Here is a 23748-nt window from a genome sequence, read left to right as displayed (position 1 = left end):
CTCGTCTGGGTGGAGGAAACAGACACGTCGACATCTGCAGGGGGCTCAACAAGGGCCAGGGCAGGGCAAGGGGCCAGAAAAGGCTTCTTAGAGGAAGGGAGTCCTCAAGTGGCACCTTGAAGGATGAGAAGGTGTTTGCCAGGCAGCCTCGAGCTGGGGCAAGGAAATTAGCAAGTTCATAGGACACACAGGTGGCCAATACAAAGGATGGAAAATGTACGATGAATTCACTGTGTGGTCTTATATGCTAAATCTCTACCAGGTAACATTTTCATTTAATAAAATCATTATTCTAGGCACTCATTCTATGTGGGATTCGATAAATGTACTACCAACATAAAGAAATACATCTATAGGCCTCTGGCCTTCAAGCATAGGGATTAAGCCAAAATTGGGTGATCACAAGATGCTCAAATTACCTGACACTAAATCCAGCAAGACCAGCAGACACGACAGCTGAAACACAGATGCCTGACCCTGTTCACGTTTCTAGGCATTCATGTGTGCTGGGTCACCTTCACGAGTGGTACCCAGGCAGGCTGGAACACTGGTTCTCTGTGAGAGTGGACCCATCTCTGGGGTGAGGCAGGAGTTTGAAAAAGTATATTCAATGTTATAAATTTACCATTTTATTATTTTTTATTAGAAATTTATTTTTGGGGCCAGCCCCGTGGCTTAGCAGTTAAGTGCGCACGCTCGGCTGCTGGTGGCCCAGGGTTCGGATCCCGGGCGCGCACCAACGCACTGCTTCTCCGGCCATGCTGAGGCCATGTCCCACATACAGGAACTAGAAGGCTGTGCAACTATGACATATAACTATCTACTGGGGCTTTGGGGGAAAAAATAAATAAATAAAAATTAAAAAGAAAAAGAAATTTATTTTTTTTTGCTGAGGATTCACCCTGAGCTGACATCTGTGCCAATCTTCCTCTATTTTGTATGTGGGATGCTGCCACAGCATGGCTGCCAATGAGTGGTGTAGGTCTACACCCAGGAATTGAACCCAGGTTGCCAAAACAGAGTGCACCCAACTTAACCACTAGGCCACAGGGCTGGCCCCCCCACAAATTTACCATTTTAAACAAACAAATTAAAAGGCCCAATGTTTTTTATAATGTATTCTATAGATAAAATTTGACAAAATTTTGGTTGGTGTGGAACTACTAACAATACAATAATCCTCAAAAGCCACACCTATTCTTACCTCTCACTATGCCTCCCCCCAGTTCAGAGTGTGGCATCTTTATGTGAAACAGCAAGAGGTATGAGATTTAAAAAAAAGTTTGAAAAATACTCCGTAAAATACACGAGGATAAGAACCAGCCATTTTGCTTCTGGAGAGTTCTGAATTGGAACGGCTTAAGTACCAGGCCTCCACAGTAGGAGACACCATCCAAAAACGTGTTGTGCATCCACAAAAGCAGCGAGGATATATTCACAAGGAGGGAACAGGCTGTGGCTGAGAGCGCACAGATGAGGCCTGTCTGTGCCCTGAGCCGGGGCAGGTGGGTCTCACAGCCGCCTCTTTGGGGTCCCCTCCCACCCAAAAAAAACCTGCACTGCATAATCCTGATAAAATAGGCCATGGTAGAAATTCTTAAAATCTTAAAAATAAAACAAAATCCTAAAGTGAAAAGGCATCTTATGCAAACCAAGGGCCACGGGAAAAGAGAAAAATCAGCCCAGCCTCCAGCTGGTCACATCCCAAGTAATGGCCGGTCCCTTTCACGTGAGCCACAGAAAAATGCTCTCTTCTGCCAAGGCCAGTAAACGTGCCTGTGGGGTCCAACATGGACCAACATCCTCAAAACACACATGATGTAATGTGTTCCTCAATGGCTAAAACACCACGCTGACCCCCCAGCTGATGTGCGGTGCTCTCACTCTGCTGTGCTCTGCCGCCTCTAGCACGCTGGTGGTGAAGTACAGGCTGCATTTTCAGATCCTCTCCCCGACCTCCCACTTAGGACACCAGACTGAAGAGGTCTTCCCTCGAAAGCTGCACCTTAAACGCAAGCGAGCATTAAGTGAAACATTAATGATACACAGGCTCACAGAATTACAGAATATCAGATCGGGGGGAGGGAGGATTTCAAAGATTATTTGGTCTAATGACTTTTTCAGATGCAGAACTGAGACTCAGTTTAAGTGATTTGCCCAAGGAAACACAACTTAGACGTAGTCATTGATATGTTTTCATCTTAATATGTTTTTTGTGTTCAATAAACTTACTGTGTTCAATAAATTTGTCTTTTATGATAAAATTGAATCTTGGCTCCTTTATTTTACACTTTATTATAACTGTTTACTTATCTCTCTCCTTATGCTCCAGCCTCTCACCCAACAAGTTCAGTAAAGGCAGGACCAGTATTATTATTTTAGGACCAGTATTTTTGCTTCAATATCCCTAGTCCCTAGTACTATGCCCGGAACTCTTGAGATAAGTATCTAATAAACGTTCTTGGTGGACTGAATGAAAGAATAAATAATAACCAAGAATTAAATTGCTTTTATGTATAACGTATGTGTTAAGCATTTGGGGAATACAAAAAGAAATGAGGCATGCTTACATCTATTTAGAAATAAGTCAAATACTATTAACAGTAGGTTCTGTTACCTAAAGGCTCCAAGGAAGACTTCTGGGAAGACAGGGGCCTTCCAGGCAGTGGAAGCTGGTAAGAAAAGCTTGGAGGGAGGAGTCACAGGTCCCATTCAAGGGACAGCAAGCACGGCTCGAGCAGAGTCCACGGTTCAGGGAACAAGTCAGCGCCCCACTCTGTGGCATCCTGGACCTGAGCTGGAGGCAGTCCTGTTGCCCATGGCTAAATTCCCCGCTGTCTGGGATTTTTCAAAAAGGAGTAGAAAGTGAAACCACTAGAGCAGGGAATTCAATTTGAAGGTGAAAACTGTGTTTCCCCTAGAATTTCAGCATGTATGGGCCTGGACGGTGCCACAGGCGCGTTCCCCAGAGGGACAGGTGCAGCACAAATTGTGTTGACGAGCACGTCTCTCCCCACAGACAGGCGGCTGCTGGAGCTCTGGAGGTGAACTGCACATGAGGCACCCAGAAGCCACGCGGCCGAGCACCCAGGCAAACCGGCCAGAGAAAGAGCAGCACAGGGCGGTGGGGACTGGAGTGGCAGGGGCACCCCGGCGGCAGCTGGAACACTCTGGCGAGAAGGGCAGGCTAAGAGGGGAACGAAACACAGGCCAGTGACCTCCAGAGCAGAGATCAAGCAAAAGCTGGCTGCCTACAGGATACTCAAATTACCTTCCCTCAGTGCAGGGGGAACTCTAGTCGTAACAGCTGTCTGCCATGGCACAGACAAAAGAACGGGGCCTCTGACTTGTTTTCTCACTCTTCAACGTGTTCAAATGCTTCCACTCGCACAAGAATCGGAGACAGATCAGCTGAAGTAGTCATTCAAATGCGGCTGGGCAAAGCTGAATTCCCTAGACCCTGCCTAGTTAGAGTGGGCGTATTCAATATTTTAACATTTTCATACTTCAAAAACCTATCGTTTTCATTATACAACCTAGAGAGTGTAACTTCACTAACATCTTGACTGGTGTGCAGACCCTGAGCTTACAGAGATTCTCAGCAGCCACAGTCCACTCTGCCTCCACACGCCTGATCTCCCAGGTCAGGGGAAGGAGGTGTGTGCGCGGTTTCTGTGTTTATGAGAAGGGGGCCTGGGTGAGAACGTTTTCAGAAGAAATAACTTGGGTGCCTGCTACCAGCCCCACTCTGGCGTGACCTGTGGAAACCTGGCTTGTCAGAGAGACCTCCTTCTCCAGAACACAACGCCCAGCTCTGCTTCATCCGTAATAGAAGCTCAGTGATTCCCATGGGCACCTGGACACCCCGAATCTCACGCCTGTTAGAACTTTTGAAGGCCCTCTCTCTCAGCTTCTCACCTGACACGGGAATCTCTTCTGCAACAGGCAGACGCACACTCTTCCAGATTCTGCGTGACCACTCTCAGGAACAGGAAGCTCATGTCCTTGCAAAAGAGCCCAGCCCACTTTTTGACAGGTCTAATTCTGAGGACACTTTTCCTTCAACTGATTAATGGTCAACTTGGTGTTTAGGAAGTGAAAAATGCAAGCCTAACTTCCACCGACGGTTAAGTGTGGTCCTCTGGAACCTACTGTTCTTCTAGGTATTTTCCAGGCCAAGCAGATCTAGTTTCTACAAACATTTCTATTACAGTTTGGACCCTTCGCTTCCCCTGTTACCCTTCCCTAAACAAGCCTCTGCCTGATTCTGAACCCCTTAAAACATGGCACCGAGAACAAAACAGACATTGTCTCACGAGCAGATACTCTGTTGCTTCCCACATTATTGTTCTATTAACCCAGTTGAAGGCTAGGATTTACAGAGCTCTCTAAAGCCTAGAAAAATCTTTGGGTCTCAGCAGGTGGCAGCACCAAAAGGGAAGAGGCTCGGATCTCCACTGCTGAGTCCTCCAGCTTCCCAAAACTGGCTGCTCCCTCTAGTATTTGTATGACCTCGGACAAGGGACGTCTCTCACCCTCAGTTTACACGTCTGTAAAATGGGGATAACAACATGTTCTAGGCCTCCCAGGATTTCTATAAGAATTCAATAAGACCTGACAAGTGCCCGCCACGTGAGAAGTACTCAACAAACGCTGGCTGCCGTTGTTATAATGAACAGCAGCAGCAGCAGCACCATTCCCACGACCCCCTCTCTCTCTTCATTCCACACCCATTGTGAGCTACATGGCAGGTCTGGCAGAAGCAGTTAGAAATGCAGGAGTAAAATGACACAGTCCCTCTGCACGAGGGTCTAGAGCTATACAGACAGACAACACCAGAAGGAACCTAGAGGAGCCGTCTGGGAGGCACTACCACGTGTTTGGGGATCCAGAGGAGGGAGGCCCAGTGTCTGCTGGGGCGGCCCGGGGAGGGTTCCTAGCTTCAGCAGACTCGAAAAGGACTGTGGCGGGTGGATGGGAACGGAGCAGGGGAGGGATTTACAGAGAGAAGACACGTATGAAAAAGCAGAGCGGTAAGAGCGCGGTATCTCTATCAAACAAAAGGTCAGTGGTCCAGAGTGGCAGGACCAGGATGCGAGTGGGGGAGGGAGTGGGCAGTGAGGGGCTGGAGGAGATGACAAGAAATGGAGGCTAGGCATGTAGAAGACTCATTAGCTCCTCGAACGATAAGGAGGGCCTACTATGTGCCAAGCACTGTACTGGGCACAGGAGATCCATGGTCAGTAAGACAGACAACATCCGTGCCTTACGGAGCCTACACCCCAGTGTGTGGACCATAGAGGGCCTTGTACATCATGCTGGGCAGGACAGGGGGTGGGATGTGGGCAACTGTATTTCCCAAAGATGACCACAGCAACATCTCCCATCCCATGTGGTCTTCTTCAAGGTGACCTTGCCACCTTCCCATTGAGAGGTGGGATCTATGTTCCCTCCTCTGAATCTGGAGGGCTGTGACTGCTGTCACCAACGCTGTATGGTGAAAGTGATGCTCTGTGACTTCTAAGGGTAGATGATAAAAGGTGATGTGGCCTCACTTTGCCCACTGTAACACTGGCCGTGGGGCCCCGAGCTCCCAGGTAAGAAATCTGCCCATCCTAAGGCCTCCATGTGGTGAGAAGCCACGGCATCTGGAGAAGTGTGGGCATCCTAACCTTTATGTCCTCCCAGCCCAAGGGTCAGTCATGTGAGTGAACAAGCTTTGGAGTGACTTGGACCCCCAGCTGTCAAACCAGCCCCAGCCCTGGCTGAGGCTCCAGACATGGTGGAGCAGAGACAAGCCCTCTCTACTGTACCTTGTCCCGATTCCAGATGCAGAGACCCAGTGAGCATAATAAAATGGTGCCTTCAAGCAGCTAGATTTTGTAGTCACTTGTTTTACAGCTACAGAAACTAAAACAGAGTTCACCCAGCAGGCAGTGTAGACCACTGAGGAATTACAAGCAGGTGACAATGTAATCAGATTTATTCTCCAGCGAGATTTTTCTTACCAAAGTATAGGATGGATTTGTTGGATGGGCATTGAGATCAGAGGCAAGGAAAGCAATGAAGGGATGAACGCATCATCTGGGGAAGGCACAAGAGCAGCGAGACTAGAGGGAACCATGGCAGAGATACTGGAGAGAGAGAATCCATCAAATTTAGTGACTGGGGTTCCAGAAACAAGAGAGCCTGAGATTCTTTCCAGGTTCCGGCTATGGAAGCGAAATGGATGTGGAAACACAAGAGGAGAAACAGGACTGCAGGGAGGAAGAGGAGTCCTAGTGTAGACATGTTGACACGGCTTCAGTGAAACCCTGAGACACGGTGGCTGAGCCCAGGCTCTGAAGTTAGGCTGTCGGTGTCTGAGTCTGGGATCCCTAACTCACCAGCTCTGCGACCTGGGACAAGATACCGATGCCCTCCACGTCCCTGTGTCCTTGTCAGGAGAACAGGAAGAGACCATGTGGGTTCAAGCCAGGATGAAGGAGAGACCGCACATAAAGTGCTGCACACACTGCCTGGCATGGAGAAGTGCTCAGTCAATGGCAGCTGCTGCTATCAGTGTGATCACAGGGACCGTTATTATCGGCTATCACACACACTTGGTGAGAGGCGAGGCGGGTTCTTTGTACCCAGAGGGCCCAGCTGCAGGGCCTTCAATGCAAGCTGTTCCAAGGAGCCTCACACACCGGAAGGGTGTATTCAACCATAAAGTCCACGTCAACTTCTAAAATAGCTGCACCAGCCTGCGAGAGTTCGGAGAGTCCGCCGGTTAGCCGTCCCCAACCTTTGTCTTCCCCTCTCTCGCCCAACGCAATGGCTGAGTGGTTTTAATTAACAACTCCCACAGAGGGAGGCCAAAGCACTTGATTAATAAAGCCCTCACTTGCCGGGCACAGGTCTGAGGTCTCCAGGTGGCGCCGAGCTTGTAATTGTGTGTTTTGTTCGGGTTCGCAGCGGGTGGGGGCCACGAGAGCAGAGTGTCCTCAGAGAACTCCAGGAATCGCATCTGCAGAGGCGGGAGCCGGCGGTGACGGAGCTGCCCGCCCGCCGCCGTGAGATGCAGCGACAGCAACCACGCCGGGTGAGGCGCATCCGCAAACCGCCGCGCACAGCTGGCTCTGCATCCCAAGCGCCCTGCCTCCGACCACCTCGCCGGACTTCACGTCCACACGCACAGACCGCTGTGCCCCGTTCACTTTCTGCACAAGCGCCTGGGGGATGCTGACACAAGTGTTTCTAAGGCTACAGTAAAGACCTGTGACACTGACTTGAGACGAAACACGTGACAACGCTTTCGAGGCAAAGACAAAGCAGCTGCCTTAGCCCCTGGCCGCCTCCGCGCTCCGCGCACAAGCCTCCTCCAAGCAGCTTCAAGCTCCCAAACAACTCAGCCCTCGGAGCCTCACCCTCCTGCACACGGGCTTCCAGCTCTCTGTTAGCGCTCCCTAAAACGGCACAGGGGATCCAGGCCCTCCAACGTCCAGGGTGCCCGCTCCTCCTTTTTGGTCTTGCCTTCTGCCTATCAGAGCATGGCATCCAAGTACAGTGGAGAGCCATACTACAGAGTCCTTGGGAGCACAAGCTTTGAATTCAGCCCAGCTGAACACTCAGTTCTGGCAGTTACTACTGTGTGACCTGGTCAAGTAACTTAACCTCTCTGAGCTTCGGTCTCCTCTACTGTAAAGAGGGAATGAAAAATAGCGCTGATCTCAAAGAAGTGATGTAAAGAGTAAGTGAGACAATGCATGGAAACAGCTCAACACAGTGCCTAGCACGTAACAGAGATTCAAACGCAGCTTGGCTGTTATGAATTACAGTGCTTCTGCCGTGTGACAGGCAGAAAGACCCGTGTTAGCAGGCACCATTAGTCTCCTGCCCGCTTCACTGCAGAGCCAACACCACATTGATTCTGTCCCATGTTTCCGACAACTTGAGTTGACTTTACCCTTTAAACATCACTGCTCAAGTATGTGAGATTTCTCATTTCAAAACAGATGACTGGGCAATTACAAGCACAAAGCCCTGGGAACTGCGACATGGACTCTGACGATACAGCAGAGAACCACAGACCTGTCTCCCACTTGTCCCAGGATCAAGAAGTGAATGTGGGCTTGATTTATAGCTGGAAGGCTCCAGAGACTGATGGGGCCTCTCCTTACACAGAATCTTATTTCACTTTTGGGTCTCAAAAATCATCAGCCATCCAAGGGTGTCCACGCCACAGTGTCTGTCTTACTCCGTAGTTATTTCGGGATTAAGAGGAAAGGTCAAAACCTCCATTCCTCAGGCAGATTTCTAATCAGGACCCTGGGGATTCTGGAAGAGATGCAATGAGTCTTTCAAGACCGGCACAGACTTGATTTGTGGTCATATCCCAGGCAGGACACATTAGCCTTGAGACCTCGCAGATGTTTCTACAAGCTGGTGTGTTGCTCTTTGTCTGTGGGCCACAGGTGAGCTGCCTGCTGCCCCAGATGACTCATTCCCACTGACTGTACTGCCAGGCCTGCTTGCAGCTGTGGTAGTTAATTTTATGCGTCAGTTTGGCTAGGCCATGATACCAGATATTTGGGCAAACACACTAGTCTAGGTGTTGCTGTGAACGTACTTTTTAGAGGAGATTAACATTTAAATCCGTAGACTCTGAGTAAAGCAGATTACTCTGCATAATGTGGGTGGGCCTCATCCAATCAGTTGAAGACCTTAAGAGAAAAAAGACTGATGTTTTCCAAGGAAGAGGCAATTCTGCCTCCAGTCACCTCTGGACTTGGGTTGTACCATCAACTCTTCCCTGGAGAAGGCGGGCTAATACACAGACCAACTCTGACCCAGATAGCAGATATTTGGTCACTGTGCTCAAGAATAAGAAACAGTATGACATCATCTTAGTGAAGGTCCTAAGTAGGAAAAAAGACTAAGAAGGCAAGAAGATGCAATAACTCCAAGAAGGAGAAAGAGAACTACCACTCTATCTCTATCAAATACTTTATAAACACTGTCTCCCCTCTTGCTCACCACACACCTAAGAGGTAGGCTTCCATTTAACAGATGGGGAACAGGTTCAGAAAAGGAAGCAATTTCCCCAAGGTCACACAGCTGGCAAGCAAGGAATATGAAGTCAGGTCTTCTGACCCCAAGCCTCAAGTTTCTTCCATTATACCATGCCTCCAGAGCAGCATGAGAGAGGCACATGAGTTCCCAACAAAACTTAACTTTCTTATCTTGAACTGACTACAGGCACACATGGCCCATTTTTTGAGTCTTTCAACATGCGCTTACTGTCTCAGGGCCAAAATACTCTCAACCTCATCCAAATGTTTCTTTTCCTCTTCACCTCAACTCGAACTTGGCTTTCCCCAACCTCGCCATCATAAATCTGTGGAGCCACTCTGTAGCTGCTGATCCTTGAAAAATTACTGGGAAGGGCATTTCCAGTGATCTATACGCTTAAGACAAAAGTAAATATGGACTACGTTTTCTAGATGAGAGCTACCCAAAAGCTTAACAGGAAAAACTAGGGACCTTAGGGTCTATCTGTGACACCTCAGTTCTCTCCGTTCAAGATACATTTGCAAAGCACCGAGCAGAAAAATACGAGCCTGCAGACTAGCGCACTCCAGCAGAGGGCGTCCTGATGTAGGACAGGATGCCCGACCACAGCCAGGCAACAGAGGCACCAAAGGCACACTGACGTTCCAGCACACAAGGGGAAAGAAACAACAGACAGTAGGCCATCTTCCCATCTCTCCTATGGGCTTAAAATAATTAACAAGTACCCTCTTGGGTCTTCATTTTCCTTATTAGTAAAATGAAAATGATAAGCACATAAAGCCAGAGCTTGGGGGTTACCGAAGGTACCCAGCACCCAGAAAGGGTGCAATACACGTTAGCCCCTATTCCCCATCATCCATCAACAGCTAGAACTGGAATGTTTTTCCTGGATGTGTTAGTACCCCTCGGTAAGTGTGAGCTCACTGGTCCCAGGTTTACCCCGAGGAGGACCTATAATGACCAAAAACGAGCCTCAAATGAGAAGTACCAAACGGTCCCGCCCTGAGAACAAGTCACTGACCCCCTCCTCTTGTCGGTCAGACCCTGAGCACAGCCACAGGCCCGGCACGGAGGAGACACTTGTGAAATTGTCGACTTGAAATAACTAAAATGCTGAGTCTCTGTGGCACTGATTAATGGATCCGAGAGGGAAGTTCCCTGGGTTAAACACCTGGGCCAATGTGAGTACTGTCCACACGCTGCCGCGTGTTTTGCTGACATCGCTCACCAGTGGAGGGTCCTGGGAAGGCGGGAAGTCTGTTTCGACAGCACAGCAGACAGCCCAGACGGTGGGCAGGAAAGGAAGGGGTGCCTTGCTCTGCCTGAGCCATCACAGGGGGCTCTCAAACCCAGCACAGTGGAGTATCTGGGGGTATTCATACCTCCCACATGAATATCAGTTACGGTCTCCTCGCAGATCCCACCGACTGTAAGGAGATGTCTCACTGGGGCTCGGGGATGAGTAAGGGCGGAAGAGAAGGAAATATATTGAGTACTTGTGCCTTGTCCCGGGCACTGAACTGGGTATTACACGTACATCATATCCCATTTAATCGTGGCAACAGCATCATTACTATGAGGATGACTCAGAAGGGCCTACGAGGCCCCAGGCACTGTACCACCAGCCCTCTGCATGTGTTATCTCATTCGATCATCACTCAGCTCTGGGCATGACTGTTCTCATTTGCAGATGAGGAAAGCTGGCTTCCCACAAGCATAACGGAGAACATAAAAGGCCCCCACAGGCCCGCTCTCTTCTCAGATCCGCCTCTGAGCCCCCCCAGTTTGCGTCTCAGTGCTAACATTTATTACCACCTGCCTTGCGTGAGAATTAGGGGTTTTTGCCCAGGTCCACCTCCTCCACTGGGCCTTGGGCTTCTCCAGGGCAAGAACTGGAAGGCTGCGGGGTTGGGGTTTTCCTAAAGTCCAAGAATCACATTCTATAGGCTGTCCCGTACTCTGTTTAAACGCTCAGACAGCCCCTGCTCTGGGGCTGGCTCGGAGGCCTGCGACAATCCGAGGGCGCTGCGCGGGTGACAACAGGCCAGGTGGAAAGCTGGCAAGGGATGGACGGTGCTGAGGACACATGGCAACTATCTGCAGCCAGTCTCAGCACAGGCTGAGACCTGCCAGTCACCCTTGTCTCTGTGGCACCTTCATGCCCTTGCACGTCTGCTCCCACGGCCGAGGCCTCACCCAGAGCCACATCACTGCTCTCTGGACCCTTAATAGCTTCTGACCTGAGTCCACCCTCCTGCCTTGAATCTCCAACCCATCCCAGGCACCCATCTCATAAAAACACACCCCATACCCCCATGTCCTCATGCCCTTGCTCTCGACCTGGGTCTGCCCGGCCACTGTTCATCCTTCAAGGCCCAGCCCACGTGTCCTGAAGATGCTGCAGCTGCTGCTGCTGGTGGACACTCGGGCAGCGACCATCTGCTGCGTGCTCCGTCCGTGCACCATCGCACTGCAGCCGCACAGCAACGCTGTGAGACGGGCGCGGGGAAATTAAAGCGCTTGCCCCAGGACCACAGCTAAGAGTGGCAGAGGCAGCCCCGAATCCAGGTCGGACTCCACAGCCCACACTCTTCCCACTGCCCCATCTCACAGGAGGCTCTTTATTTCCCGTCAGTGTCCCCACAAAATCCACTGCTCCCACACTGACCTGTGTACTCCCCTGCTCCATGCGCTTCCCTCCACGGCATTAGCGTCTCGGGGACTGGGTCTTATTCATTTCCCTTGGCCTCGGTGCCTCTAGCACAGTCTCTAGTACACAGCAAACTCAATAAACAATTTTTAAACGGAATTTTACTGCCTTTTGCCCGGAGCCTCCCAGAAGGCAGGCCAAAGGCAAGGTTTCCAGTTTCCAACTCCAGGAGATCTCGATGTCACTAAGGTGGGAGGGCGGGTGGGGAGCAGCCCTTCAGGGAGGGATGACTTTCTTCTCCCAAAGCACCCGCTTCTGTCCCCTCCCCCCTCTACTTCCCAGCGGGATGCTGGGGGAAGGCGGGAAAGAGATTCAAATCTCAAAGCGAGCTAAGAAATTCCCAAGACGTCAGGGCCTAAGCCCAGTTTCCTGAGAAGACACCCCCTTTTTTCTCCCTTCCCCCAAATCACTAGGCCAACGTTTGCTGTTAGTTATGAGTGGGTCTCGGCTGCCCGTGTCAAAGTTGGGCCACACATCATTTCTCCACAGGGCTGTTCTCCAGTAAACCTTTTCTTAATCCTGGGTGTCTGTCTGCTCAATCCATCGTCACCAACAGTGGCGAGAGTGGGCTTGGGAAAGCTGGAGCGCTTCCCCTCTTTCAGCATGTTGTTAGCTCAACGGTTCTTTCCCCTCTGATAAAACTGCCTCCCCAGCTGCTGATAAGGGCTGACAGATTTCCCACACTCGGTAAATCAAGCGGGTCCCCGCGGATGGAAGAGGGAGTGTACAACTGACGTCTCCCCAGCCATCAGGGACAACTGATATTGGCAGCCAGGGCCGTCCATCAGCCAAAGGGCCCGTGTCAGATGACATCACGACCACGCGGGGAGGCTGTCGCTTGTTCCGCCACACTTGGGGAAACTAATCCTGGCCCCGGCACGACTCTCTGCACTTGCTCACTCTACCCAGAGAGCTGCCTATGAAAACAGAGCTCATTGTACTTGCCTGGGACACCTAACATCAAGGAGAATGTCAGACGGGGAAAGCATTTATGGTTTCTGTGAACTCATACCATTAAGGCGTGTCAGCAAGGAAACACGGAGGGAAGCAGAGAGGAACGGCAAGACCCCTAGGCTGCGAGCTGCTCAGCCCCATCGCCAACCCACGGGGCTACTCTGGGCCTGGGGCCTCACGCTGGAGCTCCACTGTATTTTTTAAGAGTGAGTGAGTGAGAGAGTGTGTGTGTGTGTGTGTGTGTGTGTGTGTGTGTGTGAGAGAGAGAGGAGGGCAGCGCATTAGGGGCAAGTGACTTGCTCAAGGCCCTGAAGATCTGTCTCTCCACAGAGCTGCACCCTCACCATTCCATACAGTTCAACCTTCCTAACCCCACCAAGCCCCGCCCAGTGGCCGACTGGCAACTCCCCAAGCCCTCCAGAGCCCCCCAAGCCAAGGTCATTTCAGGGGGATCAACTCGGAGAAACAAGAGCCCACCCTTTTCGAATCCCAGATGCCTGCCTTGCCCTGCTGGAACCTGCTCTGACCCCCTTGCCTTTCAGGGCGGCCTCACCTAGAACCATTTATCTTGGCCATGGGAGCATCGTGGCTGTAAAGAATATTTTGGCTTCCTCTCCTATCAGTTTGCCAGGAACAACAGCTTGTCAAGGTCGCTTCAGGTCTGGCCTGGAAGGACCATGAGAAACACTCACCAGATAAGAAAGAGCCTTTCATGCTATCAACACAGCCTTTCTGACTCGGGGTGCTATCTGCTGCGTTCCACACTGACTTAGCGAGAGACACCTCCCACACTTGTCCCATGATGGTACCTCCATCTTCCACCCCCCAGGCCCTAGGGCTCTGAGCTGTCTCTTTCTTCCTGTACTGTCCATATCAAGCTCACTGGGATAGATGTGGTCAAAAGTCTAGAATAATCGGACAGTACAAGGCAAGTCCAAGGAGAGGGAAGACCATGTGGTTGGGGCCTCGGGCTCAAGGGGCTTCAGTCTGAGGCACATATTCTCTCAGAGGCATGTGCCTGGTCTTGCTTTGCTGAAGGCAGCTGTGGCATTCGGTCAATAAATATCTACTGACTACTTACTACGGAACAGGCACTACCGGCCAACGAAGATATGGGAGCATCTAAGACGGACTTGACCTTCATCTCTTAGAGCTTGTAACAGGCGCTGCCCCTTCCTCAGAATTAGTGCTGAAGCAGTCTAATGAAATATTTTGCATGGATGCCTTGTTTGATTATATATGTATACACATAAATACATATATATACACAGACACATATATATACACACATACATATATATTTATAATAATTCTGATGTAGGGCTATTATGGGTACGTCAAATGCCACGGGAGCCCAGAGAGGAGTCATCACCTCTGCTTGGATAGAATAAGGGAAGGCTTCAGAGAGGAGGCAACCTGGCAGGCTATGATGGGAAAGGTAATGTAAGCACAGGGTGTGGCACAGGCAAATGCTGCTTGGAAGCATGAATCATCCTGTTATGGATTAAATGTTTGTGCCCCCCCCCCATTCCTATGTTGAAGCCCTAACCCCACTGTGATTGTATTAGGAGGCAGGGCCTCTGGGGGGTAATTGGGTTTGATGAGGTCATGAAGGTGGGGACCCGTGATGAGATTAGTGCCCGTATAAGGGGAAGACAACCAGAGCCTCTCCTCTCTGCCAGGTGAGGACACAGCAAGCCAGGAAGGGCCCTCACCAGCACCCAACCATGCTGGCAGCTTGACCTCAGACTTCCAGCCTCCAGAACTGTGAGAACAGATGTCTGTTGTTTAAGCCCCCCAGCCTGTGGTCTTTTCCTACAGCAGCCGGAGCTAAGACATGCCCTGACCTATTTATGGAGCCACGAGTAATTGAGCAGGGAGGGGTCCCTCAGCTTCTGAGGAAGAGAGGCTCCTCTGGCGCCAGTGTACACAGCCTGTCTGCTGGCGAGGAATCCCAGCCACCGGACAGGGAGGACCTCGGCCATCCCAAAGCCAATACTGAAGGGCACTTGCTCACAGCCCACTTTCTCTCCCACCCTAAACTACTGGACAGGCCACACTTGAAAGACAAGCCAGCTGCTACAGTCTCCTCTTCTCAGCCCCGAAGAGCACCAGCCCTGATTGCTAAACCAACATCATGACTCAGAGCTAAAAGCAATCAAAACCTCCGCGTCACATCCCACTTTGGCCACTAGATGGAGCTGCGTATCGCATCAAGAAGACACCACAGGCAAGGTGATTTTCTCCGCATTCTGTCAATAAAATCATTGAGTTTCAAAGCTGGTGGTGGCAAGTTACATAAGTCCAAGGTCCTGTGAGGGTAGACATGGAGAATAGACCATTCACAAAACATTTATGAAATACCTGCTTGTGCTAGCCTCTGAGTTTAAAAAAACAAGGGGCACTGGATGCCTTCTAGGAGCCCCCACTTTGGTGGAGGACAGACAGACATACACACATCGTGCACGACATTTCTTAAGCATCCCAGACTCTGCCAGCTGCTTTCCAAGCTCTAACTCTAATTTCTTTGGCAGAGCAAGGATTAAATCTCAAATCTGTTTGCCTCTTGTGACCATACTCTTTCCTCAACACCATCCAGTCTCTCTGAAACACTTCCCATGCAAAGTGAAAGGCTCATATACAAGGTTGGGTGTGAACCAAGGCCACTGGAAACACACAAGACAGAACTAACTCTGGCTAGGGGAATCTGGGAGGGCATCCCAGAGAAGGTGTTTTTGTTTTTTAAGGATCAGTCAGATGGGCTAGAGGGGAAAGGAATTCCAGGGAGAAAGCAGCATGTCCTGAGGCACAGAGCTTTGCAAATGCAGGAGACAGCCTTTGGTAATAAATGGCAGGTAGCCTAGAGCAGTGGGGAGTGTGCCTGTGAGAGGGATGTGGCCAGGGCCAAGGCAGGGAGGGCCCTGTTCAGTTAAGAAGTTGAGATCTGTTCCCACAGGTGATGGGAAGCCAGCAAAGGTTCTTAGAGAAATTTCTGATGTTAAATTTATAAATTTAAATGCTCATTTTTTTTCCAGGAAGAAATGTATATTCATACTTTGGAAGACTATACAACTCAGTGCCTCCTTTGAAAAAAAAAAATTGTCTTCCCAAACATATGGATGAAAAGTCTGTCCCTTTCATTTTATTCTATACCATATGGCACTCTGAATTTTTAGAAGATTAGTGGATGGATTGACTTCACAGATCAAAACTTAGTAAGAGACACCTTCATCTGTTATCTTAATCTCTTTTCCACTAACTACAGCCAGAGCCCAATTTATCAATATAATGAAAGGAAGTGGTGAGGTCAGGTGACAACTGGGACACGCCTGGCACACAGTGAGTGCCATAGAGGGGTTTAACACACACACACACGGACAGAAAAAAGGCATGTGCCATTAGGTTCTTGGCTAAACTCCATGGAAATAAAGTGATTTCAGCCCCCCGAGGGAGAACTGAGTGACACACACAGGTGTACGTGCTACATACTCAGCGAAGACGTGAACTTGAGACATCAGAAAATAGCGGCTAGGCCACGCTGAGGTCCGGTGTCATTTTAAAACCAAAAGTCAGAGGTTTTCAGAAACTAGAATTTACTTCCACGTTAGGCTTTCTAAATAAACTTGCTGTCAACTTTCACAAGCACTTTCCTCACAGAGCCTCCACATGGATTTATACATTACTCACGCATCATGGCTGCTCCCGCTGAGGCAAACAAACACCTGGATAAAACTGGAATCATTTCATCGTCTCTAAGTGCCTGAGTGTTTGCGGTTGATCAGACGTCTAGACCCATCTGAAACTGTGTCTTGACCAGATATTTGCCATTAATCAGATACAAACTCAAAGAGAAAGATCAAATATTGAAGGTTACAAACCATTTTAAGTGGTGCTTCGAGGCTCGGGGAAGTTAAAAGCGCCCAATGTCACAGGGCTCATGGGCGGCATGGCGGGCTAAGCTCTGTCTGACGTCTCAGCCTGTTTTCTTTCCACACACCAACCGCCGCAGCCATACGACTTATGTAGCAGATCCTGCGGCACAGACTAAACGACCCGTCCTTCAATAGCCCAACCTCGTCATGTTCATACGGGAAAGAAGAAATGAGTACAAGGACATTAAACGACTTGCCCTTAATTCACGTAAAGGCGACTGATCCCTGGGCCTCAAAGCAGGAGCTCGCCCGCATTTCCACAGAGTGGAGTCCTGCTCAGCTAGCGTTCTAGAACGCCACAACTACAAGGAGCACTAAACACCATCTGGGCTACCTCTCCTCATTTGGAAGGTAAATCTCCCCATTCAAAGGAATCGGGGGGAGGAAAACCAGACCAGGCCTCTCCAATTTCAATAATTGGATGGTTTGATTACATTTCTGCACTTTTATCTACACTTGCTCTAAGCACTATCTTACTTGCTAAAAATGTAAGCTTCTCAAAAGCAGGAACTGAAATGTAAACATTTGTGCTTTTTAGCAAGGGTAAAGGCCCTGGTTTGAGTAGCTAAAGAAACCAGAGATTTCTCGCCAGGCCATCAGCAAGGTTCAGGTTAGAGTGTTTCAATGTCGCCACCTTGTGGAGGATGTCAATATTACAGCAAAATAAATACAAAGACCACCATCTATTGAGGATTAAAAGACTGACCTGACAATAAAATTAACTATTACACGATACAAAAATCTCAAAATAACCAAGAAATATTTCGGTGGTATATTACAGTGGGAATTGATAATGATAACCTTGAGGCTCTACTAGATACCAAAAGTATTCTAAATAATAATAAAAAGATTAAATTACGTGCAATTTTAGTAACAGGTGTATGTTACCGTTTTTCATGTTTATGGAAAACTAGAAACACAAAATGATGCTCTAGGTTAACTGGATCATTTAATTTATTTATCATTCCATTAACTTTCCCAGCCATTGCTGATAGCAGAAATTTGTTATATGGTAGGGGTTTGGTGGCTCCTGTCTTCTGAGATTTCAGTACAGGAAGGTTATAACAGCAACAGCCAGAAAGCCGAAGCACCTGTGTCTGAGCTTTTAACTAAATAAAAGAACATTTCTAGTCAGACAGGTAGAATTAAGCAAAAGTAAATTAATTTTAAAATAAACTCCCGTAGTTGTGCTATTTCAACGCAGCAACAAAATGTTAGGCAAGATGGTCCAATACAGTGGTTAAGGAACAGGGCTCCAGAGCCACTAGGCCTGGGCTCCGCCTCTTCATCACTGCGGGGCCTGGCGAAAGTTATTTAACCTCCCCTGAGCCTCAGTTTACTCATCCGTAAAATGGGGATTATGTCATCACCTCCCTTCAAGGATTGCTGCGAAGATAGAACAAGATGACATACATGAAAGCACCTAGCACAGAGTTCAGCACCGAGTGGGAGAATTAGCTATTATTAAAATTATGAAAATATTGACTCATCGGTGGGTTTCTGGATCACTATGTTCATAGAAATGAGTGGCATGATGATTATGCCCGATTTTTATTACCTGTAATTTTGACTGGTAGAATGGTAGAGGAGAAAAAGATCTTAGAGAATTTCTGGGCAAGTCAGTTAACAGGTGAAGAAGTCTCAGGCAAGTGGGATCAAGAGATGCCCCTGCAATTTACATGGGGCTCTGGAAGTGGAGCTAGAAACAGAAAGCCAAGTCTTGTGCTCCACATGGTCACGGCCCGGCTTAGACATCATCTCGTCATTCCCCTTAACGTCATGTGTGCACAAATGGAGACGCAGGGAGATTGGGCTTGTTCCCACAACTCGCAATCCATGTGTTCATTAACTCAGCAATATCTATAAACTCCTATATGTACAATGCATGGGGGATTCGCCAGTGAACAAGCCAGACAATGTCCCTGTTCATGGCCCTTACTGTTGCAAGCAGGAGGGGGCAGCGAGACAATAAAATATGAACTCATAATCAAGATAATTTCCAATAGTCATAAGCTTTCAAAGGAGCATAAGACAGGGTGATGGAGAGGACAGGGCGTGGGGCAGGCACTTCAAGTTGAATGGTCAAAGAGGCGCCCTCCAAAGAGATTCCAGCTGAGCAGCAAGATGGAACCAGCCATGCAAAGATCTGGGGAATGGCATCCGGGCCGAGAAACAGAGAGTGCAAAGAACCTCAGGCAGGAAAAAGCTTGATGAGCCTTAGAAGGCACAGGCGCAACAGGAAGCAAGGAGGGGGGATAACACCGAGATCTGAGAGGCAGGTAACAGCCGGATCCCATGGACCAGGCAGCCACGCTAAGAAGGCAGCATTCCATCCTGAGTGCAAGGTTTGGTTTAAAGGACGCAATGTGGTTTGCTGCCAAGTGTCACTCTGGCTGCCAGTGGAGCCTCCCTAGAATCGCCCAGCGATTCCTGCCAGAACTGGACTGCAGCCCAGGTCTTGTGACTCTCGGCCCAGAAGGCCCCCTATACAGTCTTTGACATGGACAGTAGAAAGTGAAGTAGGCAGTCTGATCTCCTCCGGAGGACTTAACTAAAGCCCTGAAAAGAGAACACAGGGGCCAAGCCTGCTCCGGCTCTGCGAAGACAGAGAAACCCCGGGACTCACCCACTTGTGATGTCATCCGTCCGGATGTTCTTGCTCAGAACGTCCCCATCGCTCATGTAGCCGGGGGCATCCATGCTGATGCCTTCCAGGTCCATCTCATCTCCGGCCTTGTCTGAGACGTCCACGTGGCAGACGCTGCTGCCCCTGGAGGCCAGCTGCCTCCTCAAAGGAGCAGAGTACACATAGCGGCCCGACTCAGTGTTGATGAACCGGCTGGCGTTGGCTCGAGGCGGGTACCCGTTGCCCATAGAGGGGGCGTCTCCCGCTTGGAGCCGAGGGCTGGACTGGCCAAGCCTCCAGGAGAGGGGAGTGGGCCTGCCAGTCAGGCTGAGGATACTGCGCCCGCTTATCTCCGTGGTGACGTTGGTGTCGAATGTGGTTTCCAATGTGCTAAAAACATAAAGCCGGCCTTGGGTTAGACCCTAAGGTGCCTAATATTCTTCGCAGTTTATATATTCATTTTTTTTTAGAATTATGAAATATTTCCCATATACAAAAGAGGATCAAATGATTGGCTCCAATGGCCCACCCAGTGTAAGTCCTCTGTTAAAAATGAAAAGGCAAAGCTGCATATCTACGTAACCTTCTGAGAAGCCAGGTGGAGAATTTTCCCCCTAAAACATGGCACAAGATACCTACTACCAATTACCTTAACTAAACGATCTTAACTACCAGCATCTTATTCCCAACCCAGGAAAGGAAGCAGAAAATGCTGACCAGATAACAATGGGGCATCAAGGTACCCACTGCCCATTCGCGCTAGGATGCTGCATGCCAGGATGCACCATCCACCCTGGAGTTCCTAATGTCACATCTCACATCCTCAGCTCCCTCTAGACTGAGCCGGGGGGAGAGCCCCAGTTTTCTAACTCTCTAAGGTCCATTTTCCCCACACTTTTGCTTCTCCCACATTTTGTCCAAAATAACAAATAAACTTTGGGGGCAAAAGGCTGGAAAAGAGTGGTAAACGCCTGGGCTTGAGATCCATAATAAATCAAATTACGGGGGTCCAAATCCGCCAGGAGACTGAGCTCATCCCTGGCCATCAGACAGACTCTTTTGCAGTCCACTGTCTTTCCGGCCCTGCAGGTCTGTGCATGGTCAAGTTGACCAAGGTGCTGCCACAGAGCCACACTGGGGGCTCCTAACTGAGCAGAGAGTGAGAGTCTTTCCTGCAGAAGAACCCTTAAGAAGGTAAGGTCATCATTACCTCCCTGGTCCAAGCTGAGAAATTTATCAGACTGCTGTAACCCACATGAAGGCAGTTTTAGTGATGATGGTGGAAATGGGGATGTTTCCTCGCCCATCACTGAGCCACAGGGTCCAGCCTCTGGCTCCACGCCATCAAATATATAAAGGTTTGGGGAGCCCCACATCACAACCCCCGAGTTTACTCTCCTCTGGAGGGTAGTTTGGCACCTCAACCGTTTCTGTTTCCCTCCTATCCTGCAGTCGGCCTTATTTTCCTCTTACTGGGGATCTCTTAGGTTTGGGCCCTGGTCTCATTTAACGTAGAACCCACAGAGGTTAACGTGACCTGCCAAAACCACTGGCCCTGGGGGGGGCCCTGCTACATTCCTTCATCACAGAGACTGAAACTGCAGAAGCAAAGCAGACTCCCTGGGAGATCAGTGGGGGCAACCAGGACTTCACCTTGATTATCAAAGCCAAACACAAACCATAAAACTCATTTCTGCCCCATCAAGGGTGCACCAGGGCTGCATCCTCTTCAGCTTCTTGCTCAACAACACAAAAAACCTCACAAATGCTTCCAAGGTCATCCTAGATTTCATCCAACGAAATCATGGTTTAAACATGCTCGTAAGTTTGTACAAATTTTCCCTTACGTGTTTTACACATGCTCATGACTAACAACATTACAGAGTGTTGTGTATCAGAAGACCGGGTAGGAATTCAAGTTATTTGCTTTATCGCACAGGTCAAATATAGTTCACCTGCTTGTTTCAACAGCACAATATAGTTTTAGAAAATGCATGTAAAGTGAAATTTCAGTGGAGCTGGTCTACAAAAATCCTCTGAAGAGTGGATTTGGCAACTTTCTGCTTTTGGGAGGAATCTGTCTGTATTCATTTTTGCCCCTGACGCTTTTCTTCTGTACACTGTATGGCAGTCTTTGTGAATTCCAGCACATTTGAGGATCAAAGTTATTTATTCTATTGTTAACCAAATCACTTTGCTAGCAGCACGAAGAAACCCAAGAGAAGTCATGTGAAAACCAAGTCACTAGCTAGTTCAGTAAAGAAATTCACGCTGTAGATACCTGTGTGTGACCTGAGTTCCTCGTAAACTGGACATGGTCTCCTCCAGATTCTGCCGCAGATCTGCGATGTTCTTCACTGTCCGCAGTCGCCGAGCCTCAGGATCTTCCCCTGGAAAGACAACGGCTAAGATTATTCTAATTCTCAGATGGCTCGTGAGATTCACGAGAGCAGTAATCACATCCGCGACCACAACCATGTTCTGTGCTCAGTGCCTGGATCACTGTGGGTGCTTAAGAAGGATCTGAGAAGGAATGGATGGATGGACGGACGGACGGACGGACGGAGGGACGGACGGACGGATGGATGAACGGATGGATGGACGGATGGATGGATGGATGGATGGATGGATGGATGAACGGATGGATGGATGGATGGATGCCCATCAGAAGGTTCTAAATCCAAGGGGAGAAGCCTGTCTTCTCCCTTCAAGTCCCTCCTGAAACGGGTGAGGTCCCGCTTGTGGGAGAAGCAAAGCGCCCAGTCAGAGATGTAAACACATTTCACACCATCTCCAATAGAGACATGCATGTTTGGTTTGACCGCTTACCAGAAGTCATTTTCTGCCCACAGAAAAGTGGATGAGGCATTCAGTTCTCTCACCCATTGACGATACACCCTGCTGTTGACCGGCGCTACTTTATAAACACAACTTGCAGTGGCTAAAAGATGTGTACTTCTTAATCGAAAATTTCTAGAGAGAGAGGTGTGTCTCTGTTAGATTTATGATGTCATCTCAAATTCTGGCTCCTTGACTCACTGGCTGTGTGATGGTGGGGACGGTGCTGACCCTCTCCATCCTTCAGTCCTAAAACGAGGACGGTAACGGGCCCGACCTCAAAGGTACCGGCAGCCACAGGGCCTGGCAATCCTGAGCACAGCGCCGGCGCAGCACCCAACTCCCGCCAGCCGTGCTGCAGAGCAGGCGCCAGCAAGAAGAGTCAGGGTCTCTCTTTGGAGGACAAGGGACTTCCGTTCTCTGGGCAAGATCCTCCACAAAACACCTGGCCCAGCAGAGGTCAAGCTGGCACAGATGCCCCGGGAGAAATAGGCCACACCAAGGCAGGAAGCCATGTGCTGTCTCAGAGCAGCCTTGCCTCGGGCTCTCTGGTTATTCTTTTGATGGGCTTACCCAGGGAGGAGGAGGAGAGGAATAAGTAAAGTAATGATTAAAGGAATCAAACGTCTATCCCTCAGAGTAATTTCAGGGAGGACTGAGGAGACTGAAGAACCACAATCAAGGGTCTTTAAAAGCCTGTGACTATTTCAAGTGTTGAGCAACATTTTTAAAGAAATCTCCATCAAGAACATAGTACACATGGGCAGCAGCAAGTGGAATTTACATTAGACACTAAGTAGAACTTCCAGCAATTGTCATTAATAGGAAAACAGGCAGCTAAGAAATGTCACAGAATTTACTTTCCTTCTGACACTGATAATTTCCTTAGGTTGTTCTCGGCATGGTGGTGCCGAGGAGCTGGGGACTGGAGGAAATGACAGATATGTGATTTTATGGAGAAAATTTGCTATAGCAAACTCTCTATCCTTGAAAATGCAAGTGTTTTCAATTTTCTCCCCCTTTACAACCAAGAGAAGTTTGGAAGGCATTTTTCTCTTATCTGAAAAGTGGTCAAACTTGCATTTCCCACCCAATTCTTTAAAATACAAATATATATGTACGTGTTTTTAAATGAAAGCAGTGATGAATGTCTACTTTACCTTCCCTTAATGGCCTTGGAGGAATGTAGGTGCATCTATCCCCTGGGCCATCAATTAAATATCTTTCACTGCCAGTCGGGCCACATTTTATCTGTGTAGCTGCCAAAAGGGCACTGATTTTTGCACAGCTCTAGGACCTGCAGTGAACATTTATTAGGAAACTAAGTCTAGGCACAAGTTTTCAAATTACCTTCATCAACTAACTTAAGCACACACAAGAAGAATAACAATTATATTTATTTATCCACGTCTCTATTACTGACGTATTTGCCTGTGTTAACTCTCCTTTAGAAATTCAAAGATCTTTGAGATGGGATGGTGTCTCACCTTTACTTTTGGTAACCCCGACACACGTTTTTATAGCTGCCCAAGAAATAGTTATCGTCCAAAAGATGTTTGGTCAGCCTAGGGCTGAAGAAAAACCACGGACTGTGCATCCCAGTAGATAAAGGTTTGAATCGTGCTGTTGTCACT

At 48.9% G+C, this 23748-nt stretch overlaps 1 protein-coding gene across 3 annotated transcripts in view; it reads right to left on the bottom strand.

Moving 5' to 3' along the window:
- The window catches only part of NAV2 (neuron navigator 2), a 710120-nt gene that overhangs the window by 131353 nt on the left and 555019 nt on the right, over positions 1–23748 (bottom strand). For all 3 annotated transcript variants that reach the window (XM_058546129.1, XM_058546130.1, XM_058546128.1), the window contains exons 9-10: positions 21558–21666; positions 19277–19666 (exon numbers count right to left, since the gene is read on the bottom strand). In XM_058546129.1, coding sequence (XP_058402112.1) covers positions 19277–19666; positions 21558–21666 — 499 coding nt within the window. The remainder of the gene's footprint in view (positions 1–19276; positions 19667–21557; positions 21667–23748) is intronic.

This window comes from Diceros bicornis, chromosome 7, assembly GCF_020826845.1.
Source record: "Diceros bicornis minor isolate mBicDic1 chromosome 7, mDicBic1.mat.cur, whole genome shotgun sequence".
NCBI classification, from domain to species: domain Eukaryota; kingdom Metazoa; phylum Chordata; class Mammalia; order Perissodactyla; family Rhinocerotidae; genus Diceros; species Diceros bicornis.
This window is presented reverse-complemented; position numbering and strand designations above follow the sequence as displayed.